Raw genomic sequence first — 16,331 nt, forward strand, 5'->3', positions numbered from 1 at the left:
GCAAAGCACCAGTGAAATCTGACCCACTCCACTTTCTCAAGTAAAGTGGAGAGAGAGGATGTGGTGTTGACTACTGATGGAGAGGCAGAATTATATTACACATCATCCGGGAAGGAAGTCCTCTTGAGAAAAGTGGAGCCATGCTTAAAGTCCTTTATGTTCAGCATAACAAAATGAGACTCATCCGCAGTTGTCTCCCATTGTGCGCCCACAACAGATTACAAACTAAAATGAGGAATAAAAATAATGTGCCCAGAATGAGAGACGCAGATGGTGGCCATTAGATGTAGCTGCAACTTACAATTATTATTTACTTTCAATCAATCTGCAGCTGCCGTAATTTGCCTCATGCATTGATTTGGCTATTAGACGTTTAAAAAAAAAGCATCCCAGTCGTATTTATTAAGTACTAAACTATTACTTTTGTTAAAGATGGCTGATACTGTGAGACAAAATATACATAAAATATGTTGGTCTGTCCCTTTAACCTGTTAAGCCCTGAGCCTGTTTTTCAGGTCTCAGGCTCGAAAATGACATTCCCAGAACAAATGACCATATCTTCCCTTCTAAAAGGGTTAAATGAATAATCTTTTTTCTCAAAGTAATGATAAACCTGTGAGTTGGATGTAGAAAAGTCAGAATCAATATCGATGTTTTTTATTTTAAAGAAAATTCAGATTTTACATAGTAAAAAACTGTAAATTATAGTGTCCGTCCAACAATTATTTTTTACTTATAGTGAAAACTACCCTTTGATGATGGGTTAGTAGACTAAAAGCTTTAGGAATCCAAAGTACAACGTATAATAAGTACCCTGTATCAAGATTGATGCAAAACAAGTGACATTTGACCTTTTTAGAGAGATTTAGCAAAAAGAAACCACTTCTGGGGTCATTTGGGTGGATTTTCCATATCTCTGGCTTCCCTTGCTCGATTTTGATGGTTGACACCTCTTTCTGACCGTTAGAGCCAATATAATCGAAGGGGGAGTCCCCCACACACACACGTTGTGAAGAGAAAAGGTGGGGGCTTCGCGCATGTAATTTAGCATCAGAGTGAACCTATCTCTAGCTTTGACATCTGGAAACGGAAAAGCAGTTTTAATGCTTATGGATTATCAGAAATCATTTCAAAGGGACACAGACACATTAGATTAACTACTCATGGTGTATAAGGCCAAGTTGTATTGCAACATTTTTAAGATGAATGCAACACTGAGATACTCAAGAGACTCATGGCTGATTATTTCACCCATGAACAATTTCTTAATTGATTTTCCAGAATATCTATTCCATCAAACTCTATATTAATATTGTGATGTATGTAATTACATTCACCACAGTAGAGGCTTTGCTCCATATCATCAGAGCAAGTCTTAAACGAGGAAAAACATGAGCCAATATATTCTGCTGGATCATATTTCTCACCATGTCCTATGGCGGGGGAGGTTGTCCATGTCCAGGAGCTCCTTGACGGACATCAGGTCAGCGGGGATGATGGGATAGAAATCAGAGTAAGAGGCGTCCTCATCACTGTTATGAAAATAAAACAAAGCCGGATTCAACATCTTGCATATCATCAAATTACACAGGTGAAAGATTAAAAAATTGATATTCTCCCTTGTCATCCTTCACAGTTATTGTTTCTGCTGAGTGTTCACATTAGCATGCCTATTCATTTTGTCTTGGTTTATTATCCAATCTCAAATTCATCATCAGCCTGTTATCCTCCTCTGCCACTAGAAAGCAGCAGCGATTCTCCTATTCTCAGTGTGAGCAGCAGAGGTGGCTGTACATCACACAGAGCTCCGGTTAATGTAGGCAAACATTATATACACAAGCTATCATTTATTCAAGCACTCCAGGGATTCAGTTTAAAATGAGCAACTGCTATCTTATCTCCAGACTGAAAAACAGCTTTAATGGATATTGTGTATCCTCTCTTCTTGTTTTGAAGTACTAGCAAGGTAAACATTGACAGACCAAAATCAAACAGAACAACGTAAACTGCAAAGAAGTGAGAATCCATAAAAGACAGACCCCACTTTAAAGTGCGATGTCAATATTGTTTGTCGCCCTTGTGTCAATCTTCGCGGCTCAGGGGAAAGCCAGCCAGCGTGGTTCATGGTGAGGCGTAGCAGATTTGTTACTGCTCAGTATAAACAACGTTTTCTCAAACATTACAACAGAATTTACAGATTCAGATGTGAATGTATTGTAATTTCAACCATCTTTTCTCGACACAGATAAGATTTAAGAAGACATCAGTTACAATGGCAGTGCGGGCTACAGTTTTAGTGTCAAACGTCTGCTGATCATAACTCTCCGTGTTGTCTTTTCAGATTGTTTTCCATCAGGAATGCATGGTGCAATGTTTTTAACACTCTTACATGTTTGTATTTACCCAAGCAAAGCAGCAGATAAAATACTGCAGGGTAGTGGTGACCTGTATTCTCTCAAGTGCAATAAATGTTTGGACCATCATCAGCTGCTTCTCCTCTGTCAGTGTTCCCCTTTTACTCTCTGGTATACAAACACACATGCTATTGTCTACAGAGAGCTTATATAATCAGGGGGAACAGGGCCTGCTGATGTGCCCACGCAGATAAATGATGATGACAATGTGCTGTTTATGAGCCAAAGGGGTTTTGGACGTGACCCAGTAGGTCGTTCATGGTACGATGGCAATTTTAATTAGTGCGGCATTATAGCATGCAATGTTCAGTTTTAATCCACAATGTGTCCGTGTCAACTGGTGGTAGAGCTGGGTGTGTTCCAGTTGATGCACTTAGACATGATGAACCAGACATAGAGCCGTCACTGGACACATGCAGGAGAGTGATTCTAAATCAAAAGCACTGACAGCTGCTGTCTCTTTCTTTACAACGTCTAAATTAGTCTCTTCATCATAGTCGTGCAGACAATCACATAATATGCACACACTCTACCGTAGGCACACTTGCGTGACCCCACACTGCAGCATGAGCTCTCAATTTAAAGCGCCAACAATCAGTCTGAGCTGACTTCATCTATGTGCAGGAGAGGGGCAATTGTTGTTGGCGACAAGGTCACTTGAGGCCATGAAAGGCATTTTTGTAACAAGAGAGGCATTCACTTCTGCTCTGCCTTAATCCTCGAATGACGGTTGCTCTTTTAAAGATTAATTACACGGTGAGAGGATATGTTAACTTGCTAACTAGCATGCTATGGCCTCACGTTGAAGCAAAGTACATGTACAGTTAAAAGTAAGTTTCAAAGACTATGTGCCAGAACTGTATATTTACCCAGGTGTGTACACAACCCCCAACCACCGTTGCTGCCAGCCTCTAGCCTCAGGCATTACTTTCAACAAGCCATCCTGCAAATGGCAATGCAAATTTAAATGACTTCTCGTTTTATTTTGTTTGTAAGCTAGGGATATTTCCCCATTTCACGCTATGCAGAGGACAACTTCTGCTTTTTCCTTCTTATTTTTCCCTTTTTTTAAATGCAGGTTCCCTTTAATGTTATTGAGTGGCTCTTGGCGTTGAATAATAAACAACAGAGCCTACAGCTGGGCAGCGTCGTACAAGTACAGCCCACAGACACACACACACACACTGGGACACAAACACAAATGGCATGCTTTTAAACAGGAACATACACACATGAACAGTGATACTGCTGCTGTGAGAAGGACAGTGGAAGTTGTGCTTTTATGTGCTATAAACAACAGGCTTCCTCAATATATTAACTTGGTATTACTAGAAAGAAAAGAAGAGGAAAACATCTGAGAGGAACTGGATACTCTGCCCTTGTTGTTGTATACATGCACAGCTTCTGCTAATAACAGTCCTTTACGGATTGTACAAAGAACAAACTCCTGGCAAAACTGTTTTTCTTGATAAACAACAGGATTCTTTTCTTCTGTCGATAAATGTGTCCGTCCCCAAATGTTACCCTCCTGATGATGGATGTTCTGAGTATACATTGAATCCCTTCTTTTCGCTTTCTCTCGAAGCTAAAACTAAGTCTGATGGGGAATTATTGCCTATTCTCCTCATCCCTAATGAGAGAAATTGGTCTAATACCCTTTGTTCTCCAGTAAAGACGGCAGATCCGCAGGTTAGCCAAATATAATAACTCACTGCAGCAGGGGGCCCTTTGAAAATATATTTGACTTGAGACTCTTAGGGCAGGAGGGCAGGTCCAGAAGTGATTCATATTAGATTAAGTTGGAATCATCCTGGAGCACCGATGGGCCTGCTGTGAGAGGTTTTATTTTAATGGTCTTTTCATGTCTTCTTCCACAGTGCAAGCTAACAAGGTGTACTATATGTGAGTTAGTGTATGCTGAGGTAAAAAGGGACACAGATATTGTCATTGTATAATTGAATTGGCTGTGGTATTGCTTAAAATACACAACTAATCCCAAGGTTCATTTAGTATCTGTCCTGGAGCTTTCAATAATACCACATAATCCTCATAAGCAGACCAATTGTCATAGAAATGAGAATTTCCAATTTTTTTGAGCACCTTAACGTCTAGTCTAGTCTCTATCTCACCTCTCCACCCTGCCCCCACTGGAACGGGACTTTAACACCCCCCCCCCACACACACACAGACACAAACAAATCCAGCACCAGTCACTTTTACACTGCTATGGACATTTCTGCACTAGGTACATCACAGTTTTTTTGTAATTATTGAGTGTTCTTGTATTTTAATGTGTTATTTTATACCTCAGGACTGTGGGAAACAGTATTTCGATCTTTCTGTGTGTACAAACATATTTTGAGATTGACAATACAGTTGACTTTGACCTTGACTTTGACTAGTCTGCAGTTGTTTCAAATTAAAGGGGAAAGTTTTGTCAACTGCTCTTTCGAAGGTCAGGAAGTCACTTTGATCCTCACATCTCGGAAGTCCCTCCAGGACAAAGGCAGTTCATTTATTACTCTGACATTAAATGTGAGCTGCTGCCTGTTTTGTTTTATTATTCTGCCACCTCATTGTTTTATTGTGTTTCCAAAATGTTTGCATTATTGCAGTTCAACTCGCTGCTGTTCATATTTGTCTCTCAACTCACGGGTTGACTGGAATGACTCCAATGTGTAACTTGAGCTGATATCCATGTTACAATAACACCACTATAAACAAAGTCACTGAACTGCAACTGCAACTGTACGAAAAGTTGTTTATTTGAGTGGCCTGCTCCACGCTATAGTAGTATGTGTATCTTCACTCCTAAAACATGCAGAAAAGTTGTAGACTGTAATACCAGATTAACCTTTGCAGAGAGACACATAACTTTAAAGAAATATCAATAAACATTAGAAGTGTTTGCTCAAGGCAGTCAATCAGGAAGTGTCCATTTCTCCCCAACCAGAGACAGACTGTGTTTATGTCTGTGAATGCTGTTTATGGGAATGTGTTGTGCTAACAGCTAGCGCCAGTGGCCCACAGGGTATACTTGAGTGGATGCAATGTCTCATTGGGCTCAGAATAACCAGCCTGCCATATGTTCCTCTTTAATAAATAGCCTGCTTTGTTCAACCTTCAACAAAACAAAAGAAAACTTAGCTGTGATCTATCAGGAACAACCTTGAGCAACATACCACAAATAAAATGTACTTACTTTATAATTTATAAAAGTATTAGGAATTCTTAGGGAAGAAACCTAAATCGTGGAGTTATTTTTCTGATACATGTTCTTAGCTATTTCTGAAATGTACGTTCATTTGCAAATAATGTCTTTCTCAACATGTCAATGAATCCATTAATCCTACATCACAGTGGTTTTTCACATCAATACATCTGCCTAGAAGGGGAGATTTCTTTACTTGATTCCAAAATTAATCTGCTTTTTTCAATGAATTGTAGAGCGATAAGTGCGATTTTACACGATATGCGTGAAGTGATTTCTCCTAACTTTGTCCTCATTTCAAGAAACTCATTTCTAAAATATTCCTGAACGGAGGATGCTGCACTAGAATGTTTTGTTTTAATTACATCAGAGTTAAGGGCTAAATATGAGTCATGATAAACATTATGTTTTTCATTGTTGTAACGTTACAGGTGAAACTCCACAAGCCCATACCAACATCTCACCGTGACATCTCCAAGTCATTGACCAATCACAACAGAACCAGCTAGCTAAATCAGAGCAGACTGGGCTCTGGTTTCAGACGGAGGGTGAACAAATAAAGACCTTTTGGAACATTAAAACATGTAAAGATATCACAGTAGAGAGACAAAATACATATAAGAGTATTTTGGTTGTATCACTTCAGTAAATCATTTGAAAACCTCTGCCACTACTGAAGTCATGACAGGCATGTTTGTACCTGGAGGTGAAGGTCTTCTTCTGGATCTGGGAGGACAGTTTGCATGCTCTGAGACATCTTGGACGACTGCTCCTCCCGCTCACGCTGCATCACCGTCCTGGTTTCCATAGTAACCCCCCAAATGGCACCTGTGGAGGTAAGGGAGGCTAGGAGTGAGGATGCAGAGGTGTGTGTGGGAGGACATTAACCACCTCAAGCTAAATGAATGTTCACTTTAAACTGTAGACACTGCAGCCTTGGCTAGAGACATACATATTGTGATTTGTATTCAAATGACATTATAGGTATGTTTTTCTAGTACATTTACAGTATGTGATAGAGTAAAGAGTATTCACGTTGTGGTGGTGCAGGATTGTGAATAGGTCTCCAGCTTCATCCATTAGAAATTATAATTAAACCCAAGGGTTGTGAAAAACTGCCATTTATCAAGCCAATATTTTGGCCTTATCAAAAGGTGGCAGTCTTATGATTTCTTGAAGTTCCTGGGGAATAGCAAACCAACGACATAGCAGGGTGTTGCTCATGACATAATGTTTCTGAATCAATATGTGCTGCAATTACAACCTGCATCAAAAGAATCATTCATCAAACGTCAACACCCTCCTGACTTTCATTTGGAGCATCAAACACACCCACCATAAGTGTGTTTCGATTTCAAATGTCTTTAATTCACTTTGGAGAGGGACATTATCTGAAATTCAATACTCAGAGGCAGCCTTTAGATATGCAGCTATTGTTGAAAACACTGAACTTTGGAAATAACAAGGGCAGCAACCTATAGTTATTTTCATTATTGATTTTCTTCTGCAGATTATTGCCTAGATTTATTTGTTTATTTATGTTTTGGCCGATAAAATGTCAGAAACTAATGGAAAATGTAGTCCAATCTTTCTGCACAAGCCTTGTTTTTGTCTTTCAAGGCTTGTGCATTACAAGAGACTGTAGAAAATAGCAAACAATTTAAGTCTTTTGAAATTCAATGATTTATCATCTCAACTTTAAAAACAACACATCTTTTTATATGGTTTATTGTAAACATAGAAGTTTAATGACCAGAAGGTTTTTGTTTTCAAAAACCAAAAAATCCTGTAAACGTTTTGAAACGAGTAGAGTATGGTTTGTGGAATAAAAGTCGCGTTTTATTCCCACGTTACATGAATCAAACCTTTGCGGGCTGCTGAGCCACTAATAATTCATCAGCTGAGGTCCGCCATGCGGCTGCCCTCTCACTGCCCGTCATTAATCACACGGCGGCTCTGGGGAAGTGAGCGCAGAACGCCCAACAAACAGAATCAGGTCGCTGCTGAATGATAGCTTCATTCACCCACTCCCACTAGCACCTGTGTTATTGCTATAAACAAGCATAATGTGCTATTTCTTCTCATTTCCCTCAATTACTTCTCTAAAAAAACAGAAGCGAGCTAGCTCACAGGCTAAAAGGCTAATGTGCCAGCTGATTCCCATGTTGCTTATTCTTGTGGTTCACTGTAGTGCAAGGAGAGATGTTTGTTTGAACACTTTTAATGGAAGGTCGACCTCTGGCACATTAAAATTGATCAGTCTCCATGTGTAGGCCTGGATCTCTGGCCCCCGGAGGGAGCAAAAGCAAAGTGCTCTTTTCCACACATGGTGCAGCTTTCAGTCTCTGGAGGGAATTGAGTTTCCAGGTCTCTGATAATAATATAAAAAACTGTATCAACAGAGGGGGAAAATGATTTACTATTATACACTCTGAAGAGGAAGGCGCCGTGTGAACATGATGGGAGCTTTATATGCCACCCCTAGAGAGTAATTAAAAGCTACATCCACTACGGCCATCAAAAGACGAGGCCATTAAGAAGAGCAGGTAGAAACAATCAAACATTCAGAAGAAACTACCAGAAATAAAATGCCTTCTGACAATACAAAGAAAGGGGAATAATTAACTGCATGATGCAGATGGAGGCACAGTGATGCATTATCCTCACATTTAACGTTGTGGTTTTATATTTTATAGCGCATTACTTTAATGTGTCAGAACAGAAGTCTGTCTGAACATATGAAAGGCAGAAACATCTGAGTGCCATTTGTGCTAGATCTAGATGAAGGCTGAGAAAAGGAAATCCCACTCACGCTTTCTTTAAAGAAACAGGTGAAGTCCTCTGGGTGCAAATCTGTAGGACGGATATATCCCACTTCCTTTTCTGTCTGCCTGTCTGTCTCTCTCCTTGAAGATCCTCTTCAGTCGTGCCGTCTCACCTCTCAGGATGTACTGTCTGTCTACCTCACTCTCTCCTGTCTCTATGCCTCTCCCGATGAAGCGGCGAGGGTGACCCTGAACACAAAGTGTCCTTCAGTGCCAAGAATGCCGACAACACAAAGCTCTCTCATTCTTAAATTGGTAAATATAGACCAATGACACCCCCCAACCCCCCAACCCCCCTCCCCCCCCTGCACACATGACTTTACAACACAGTCAATCCTAACAAAACCACCACAGGCACATAAACACAGATCATTAGCGTCCCCCAGATCGATTTGCAGACGGCTCCGAGGACAAGCGGTTTGGAGATGACACCACAGCTCCCTTTACAATAAGAGAGGCTGGAAAGAATGACCTGAATAGCTGGAAGATACAGCTGGAACAGCCTCAGGAGAACAACTGGTGGAGGAACTACGAATGTCTGCTCAATAAATGTCACTTAAAGAAATATATATATTTATCTCGTCTCTGGCAGCACTATCCCACCTGGGTACAAAGAATACGAAATGAAAGGCTCGGAAATGTCAAGCAGGTGGAGAGAGGAGAGAGAGGGCTGTGGAGAGAGAGGGAGAAGGAAAGAGAGAAATGGAAACATAGAAGAAGGAACAAGATGTTGGCTTCATGCGCCACCGAGCAACTTAAATGAACTGCATCCTGCCTCGAACACTGTATCCAGCTATCTATAAATCCTTATATAATAATATACAACAATCTACTTCTATGCCTTTATCTCCACTGCTCTATCACTTATCATTTCTTTCCTGTATCGCTCAAATCTGTCTGCCATTTTCTTTGGCATACACATATTTTAGATGTTACTTCTTATTCTTTTCAACTTCATTTATGGGAAGATTCTCTGGTCTTCTGGTCCAGAATAAAATATGTCAATAATTGTTGCATGGATTGGCATGCGATTGTGTCGATTTTGAGACTAAAACCTTGCTTTGGTTATCCTCAGTCTTTTCAATTCATACCATCAATGGGTTAAAATTGGATTTGTCACTTTCTAACCAAACTGACATTTCCATCCGCCCTAGCTGTCTACTTAGCGTGTATTGCTGAGCAACAAATGCAGGCAGGATAATATAAAAGGCTATATTTACACAGCATATTGTGTACTGTGCAGCTTAATTACAGTGCCTGGGCTGAAGGTGTTTCTCGGTGCACCGTTGAGGGTTGTTTTCTTAGTTGTTGTTGTTCTTGATTTGACTTGAACTTTAACTTGCACTATTGCCCCCCTTTCTTTTTGTATTCTCTTCTTTCTTGCATCTCCTTTTACTGTGATCTTTGAACAGTTCCTGGAACTTGTCCACTGATCTGTCTCTTTAAACAGCACACTCTGAGTTTGCTAGAACTGAAGTTGAAGATATCCGCAGTGCTTCTAGAAAGTTTTCTTTAACTTGCTCTGCAAACAAAACTTTGTGGAGTTATTATAAACACCTGTTTTGTTCTGGCTGTATGATGTATAACGCTTTTTTCTATCTTATTCTTATACAATACTAATACTTTGAAGGAAGCCCACACAATTATAATGTTGTCATGGTTGTATGGGTTTGTTTGTATATGTGTGACTGAGGGGGGCTTCACATAGCATTGTATGGAGGGATGGGAGAGTTATTTTTAAGCTTTTAGAAGCTACACCTGCCTCTGAAACATCAGTACACAATACAAGCTACGGCTGCCAGGCCTTCTCTTCTCTTCATACATCGCCAGTGACTGTCAGACTAAGAATAACAACAGGGACAAAACAGCTGAGGGCGACCCTTTTATTAGTTGCTTATCCTTTATAAGGCTCCTCGGCTTCCAGGCCCATCAGGAACATCTCATGTCAGTGTTGTCTTCTGTTTCTGTGTTAAGTGGAGACGCCGCTGTGTTTTATTAAAGCTCTGAGACGATGGAACATTTTAACACTTTCACTGAGAAGTCTCTGAAGTACTGCCATGCCTATAAAAACTCAACCAGTGCAAATGGGCCGGATTTATTTAAACCACTTAAGCAAATTATTTTAGTTGCACTTTCCCAGAGCACCTACAGTAAAGCACAAAATCCTTAATTAAATGTATGTACCAGGTGAAACATGTATGGCAAGCCAACAAGGAATATTTGCAGCACACACAAAGACTAAACATGTTTTTATTAATCTTTAATGCTTATTCACAATTTATGCTCCGTGCTTTGAGTTGCATAAATTATAAATAAAAGCATAGAGTCAGAGGGAATGTGTGGCAAACATGTATTCCCTGTTGGATGTTCTTGCATTTGATCTGCAGCTCACAGATGCCAGTGATATCTTATCCTTAATGTATGGGTCGCTGTGGAGAGAACACACTGTCTTATGCTGGTTGTATTTGATGCCTTGTTCACGTCACTTTAAAGGAAACTACAAAAAGGAAGTGGAGGATGGTGGAAAAGCTCTAAGGGATTGACATAAAGCTTGTTGGAGAGCCCACATCTCAAATATTTTATTTATGGATTTTAAAAACCAACCACAAAAGGGCTGCAAAGCAACTTTGTATGGAGCTGATTGTATTACTCGTAATGTAATTTAGATTTGTATTCCCTTCAACTGCTGACATCTATTAGTATAATGCAGTCTTTGCTGGGAAATGTGTCTATTTACAAAAAGTTGTAGTATAAAGTCTGAACTCTCATAGCAAAGACAATCCCTAGAAGGAAGGCTAGTGTACATTTTTTCTCTCTCAGTTTGCCGCTCATGTTTACAGTAAATATGGCATGAGATGAGCCAAAGGCCAGGGTATGAAGGGATGTTCTTTGTTCGTTTTGATAATCATTTGTGTAATATTATACATTTTCTTAATACATTTCGATTTGTTGTACCTTTTTAGGAACCTACTGTAGTACATGTCTTATATTTTCCCGACATGTTGCATTCTTTATGTGCGTAATAAATGTTTGACTTCCTATATAATATCGGCAAGCTGAGACTGGACTCAGTGTTCAGTGTACAGCCATCTGTCAGTTTCAAGACAGAAGCGATCATTGTTCCACTGGGGATTGTCTCATTGGAAACTAAATATTACGAAGCTTTCATCTCATCTTCTCACCTACCAGTTATTTGGCCCAGAATAGACCTTAATGGACACCAGAGTCTCCTGGATGATCCATCATTTCCTGGACAGCCTTGACAGCTGTTTTCGTACCTTTTTTTCTAATCAAAGACCCATTAAGAGCTCATTAGAATGCAAGAGGGGAGAGGGAGGCGGAGACGTGATTGCATCCAATTACATGCAGACTTCAATTCATCAATTTCAATGGGGATGGAAGGAAGAGGGCTGCTGGGTTTGATTCAATCATGCCACGTCAATGGGGAAAGGTACAATAAAGTTTTTCTGTAGGATGCTCCTAAACTTTGCAATACCTGTCATCAGACGTCAAAGAGCCAAGTTGTCTGCAGTATCACTTCAATGGTATGACAAACAGATAAATCACGCTAAATTAAGCTCTTAATAGACCTTGGTATGATTCCCCCTCTGAACAGTTGCCCACATCTCATATTTGTTTTCAAATAGGTATGGCTGTCTCCACCAGTTGTAGACGCAGTTGACCAATCCTATTTTAGTTGGTGACATTATTTTTATTCTGCCTTTTTTGTAAATTGTAAAAGCCTTTGAAGCAACATTATGAGTCAGCTATTATTAACTCGACTTGACTGGCAAACATCCATGAATCAAAGATATACTCAGTTGTTCAAACTGTGTCACTCCACCTACAGGTCTTTTACATTTGCTTCTCATTACATTGCATTACATTACATTACATTACATGTTACTTGTTAGACGCTGATCCCAACACCAACGCACTAGTCCACTGCGCCACACGCCTCAATTTCTCGTTTGCAATCTTGTTGCCCACACTATGGCCATGAAAAACGTTGTTATTGAATTGTAGTTTTGCTAATAATAATGGGAAAGTTAGCTCAATTTAAATGATAATATTCAATATTTCCAAGCATTTGAACTGTCCAAATAGAAACCTTAATAGCTTTGCTGCAATGTTCATTGTAGTCCTCCTCAGAATGACCCTGAATATGAGCATTACAAATTGGAGGTTAATTTGGTTTTGCAGCAGTCAATGTCAGATGTTTTTGGTTCTGGCCCTGGCTATGGAATTAGTATTGAGAAAGAAGGACAAATATACCAAATGGTGTATAAAAAAAATTCTGAAGTGCAGGTAAAACATTTTAGTGCATTGTTTTTCAAACGTTACATCCACCAGTGCATTTAGACAGAAAAAAGTGTTTCAAGACCTTGCTACACCTACGCTTGCTAGTGGCATTGCCTAATATTCTTGCAAACCCCTCTTCTGTGGAATTGTAGAAACAGATTGTCAATTATCTTATGGGAAAATGGGCAAAGGTCTTAGAGAACCTCATGGTGCATTATCAGACTTTGAGATCAGAGTACAGATTCATTAGCAGCGAGGCATGCAGACATTTCAATGAACCCAGTTAACTCTATGCACCTTATCAGAAAAGATAAATGTAGAAAAAGATGGCTAATACCAAGATAGGGTGAAAACTGAAGTGTTGGATGATAGCTTTAAGACAAAGATACCCGAACTTATCCTTGGGAAGTTCTCACAGCATCTTCGAACATGTTCTAAAGGGGTATAATTACTTTATAGAAGGTTTTTCTTTGCTCTATCTTTCCATACTGAAACTGCCATAAACGTAGATAGTGAATGTAATAAATTAGGCAATCATAACCGCATGTAGCCTTCTGAAGGACATGGTGCATATTAAGTTTCAAGGACACATTATTACAGTGTTTTATTCTGAGGAAAGAAATAACCAAAGTGCGTATAAGTCTATTTGGACCCTTTCAACTTTTAAACCCATGTGCACTGAGTACTAGAAATTACTTAAGTGGCCATCATTATTTAAATTGATCCAGGGATGGCGCACACAATCTCATCTGTGTTCGATATAGCATTTGGTGTGTCCAACCTATTCTCATTTAAAGTTTGATCATGCCTGTGGACTTGAGTTTGCCCTGCAATCTCTTTTTCAATCTTCTAGGGACTTGGAGAGTTGAAAGAGGAGATGGACAGCCTTCTGGCAGAGAGACAGAAAATAACCTGTCAAAGCTGCAAGCCGAGTAAAGACTGTCTCTTAAAACACATGTCAAATGAATAGAAGAGCAAGATGGGAAAATAAAGGAAAGAGCACGATGAAAAGTTGGACAACATGCCCTGTGCCATGTCTTTCACAGACACACCAGAGACCGTAAATCCACCACGCAAACACACATTTTCCTCGCAGTGTTGTCAGAATGATTGGCCAAGAGTCAGAATCCTTTATATCCTGTTTAGTTCTCTTGGAGGTAGTTGTCCCACATTTTCCATGACTGGATCAAACCCACTTTCTTTGTCTATCTTACTCCCACTCACAATAGCCATTTCACACACTCATCACTGTGTTTCTTGCTTTGAACTTTGCTGGTGCGTTGCCAGTTCCAGCTCTCTGCTTATGTTAAATCGCCCTTTACGATGCCTTTTTTTTTCCTCTACTCCTCTATCAGTGCTCTCACTACAAGCAAAGTGCACCCTCATCTCAAGGGCAGCATAGCTGAGTTGATCTCAAATACAGAACAGAAGCATTGTGTTCATTGACATGCTTGTGCTTTTGAGAGGGTCTTCGGGCTATGAAATAAAATGTGCAGCTAACTGGTTTATGTGTTTTTCTGTTTGGGGAAAACAAAATAGGAAAAGAGATGGCAGCCCCAAACTTCATCCACTTCTACTATAGCCAATTTAGCACAACCTATTTGCTGTGTCGCTGGGCCGGTAGAAGATAAGGAACTAAAGGTGGCTGTCTACTTCGTCTTTGACCAGGCAGCCGACTATGTGGACTAGAATTATAATTAGTTTTTATCCATAACCTATGAAGGTTAAATCATCAGACAATAAAACTTCTTTGCATTCATGCAGTGTAGGTTTTGTGCACCCGTGTTATGCATGTGCAATGGCTATTGATTCAAGTCATTTCTACAGTACGAGGCAGCCTGCTATAAATCTAAGCTTTTGACATCTCCATAATGTAAGGTTTCTTATTCATACTGTTTCTCAGGTGTATTGATTCAATTTTGCCATCATTTCACATAGTGTTTGTGTGTTAGTATTTATCAAAGTGTATGTGTAGTCAGTCAGTGTAGTTTGTTGTTATGATGTATGGATCTGTTGTTTTTGCCACATTCAATTAGATTTGTGACTGATGCACCTGAGTTTTGGTCTAGTTTCCCATCGAAAACATTCAATATAAAAAAACTAAATGTCTGGGTAAGTTTCGACCCTGAGTCCATAAGTATTTGTCTGCCAATACCAAATCCAACCCTTGGGATGGTCACAGGACAACTGTAATAAACAATATGAAAAATACGATGATTGTGAGACCTTTTATTAATGGTGAGAAAATAATATTTGCTTATAAATATTCCTTGTTGGATATTGTGTGTGTAGCTTCCAGTCTATTTGGGTTAGGTCCCCTAGATCAGGGTTACTCAAACGTTTTTATTAAAGGTCCACTTGTGAACTTTATACAATGTCACTGGTCCGGATCAATGCCAGTAAAGTCACCCCCCCCCCCCCGGAGCGGAGAAACGAAACTGAAATTAAGGCCTAGGCTCCACGGGAACGAAAACGGGTTGAATCCGCATATTTCTCTTGCGTATAGCCCTTTAAGCTCGACGACGCCGTAACGGAACGGTAGAAACGGACCCTGCAAACGACAACGGGTCCAAAGGTGGATAGATCTGGGAACGGAGCACTCTGGGGGGTCCAACGGGGCCGTGTGGTAGCCTATACGGTCATCCGTTTCTGATAATGACGACGCAATAGCCCCGCCTCTCCCCACCTCTCCCCGCCTCTCCCCACCTCTGCTGCTCACCCCCGCAAAAGTACACTGCACACTGAATTCAGATTATTTATCTTTATCTCGATATGGACATAAACGCGAGTGAAGTCTAATCTGACAGGACGGAGACACGCAGCTCCTCCCGCTGCATCACAGCGGGAGGAAAACACACACTTCAAGTCGGATCATCACCCTTAGCTATTTTAATTACCTCTCAAACTACCTAAACTAGTTATAAATATGTTTATTTTTACTGTCGGGTTTACTTACTGGATCAGCTGCTGCATGAGGAAGCATGAAGATTTAAACTTTAAGACACGTTGACCGGCGAAAAACTCTGCGCGGTTCCCTCGGCCCCCACCGCGGAGAATAAACAGAAGTGCAGCCATGACAACCATTCTTCTTCGCTGCTTTTGTGGAGGAAGTTGCTGCTTTTGTGGAGGAAGTTACAGCGCCACGTACAGGCTCGGCATATGTACTGCAGCTTTTCCAGCGGTTGGATCTAAACGGAGCTGTCTCGTGTAGCTTGACACAATCCGGTGTATATTGCGCGTGGGCGGAAGCTTTTTGGCGTTTGCGTTTGCGTTACTCCTATGCGTTTTGCCGTATGCGTTCCCGTGGAGCCGGGGCCTAAGAAGCAGTTTCTTACGGCGCGCTATGCATGGGGCCCCCTTGAGGGGGTTTCCCGACATGTCGTTGCAGTAAATTAAAGGGTGTTTCATGTTGTCGTTGCTGTGGACCTTCTTAATCTACCTTCTTTGGGGGCCCCCTTCTGGTCCAAGCACTTGCCTGCCTTGCCTGTCGGCAAACGGCGCCCCTTTATACACTCACACATTCAATACATACATACAGTATGGTGGCTTGAACTAGTGGGAGAAATGGCACTGTTTGTC

At 40.5% G+C, this 16,331-nt stretch overlaps 1 protein-coding gene across 1 annotated transcript in view; it reads right to left on the minus strand.

Annotated features, from left to right (window-relative positions):
- Window positions 1-6,433, minus strand: part of myom3 (myomesin 3) — a 55,407-nt gene extending 48,974 nt beyond the window's left edge. The window contains 3 exon segments of the mRNA XM_034112712.1: window positions 1,428-1,532; window positions 6,326-6,363; window positions 6,365-6,433. Of these exon segments, the coding sequence (XP_033968603.1) occupies window positions 1,428-1,532; window positions 6,326-6,363; window positions 6,365-6,433 (212 nt within the window).
- Window positions 6,434-16,331: the final 9,898 nt, after the last annotated feature.

This window comes from Trematomus bernacchii, unplaced genomic scaffold (genome assembly GCF_902827165.1).
Source record: "Trematomus bernacchii unplaced genomic scaffold, fTreBer1.1, whole genome shotgun sequence".
Lineage (NCBI taxonomy): Eukaryota > Metazoa > Chordata > Actinopteri > Perciformes > Nototheniidae > Trematomus > Trematomus bernacchii.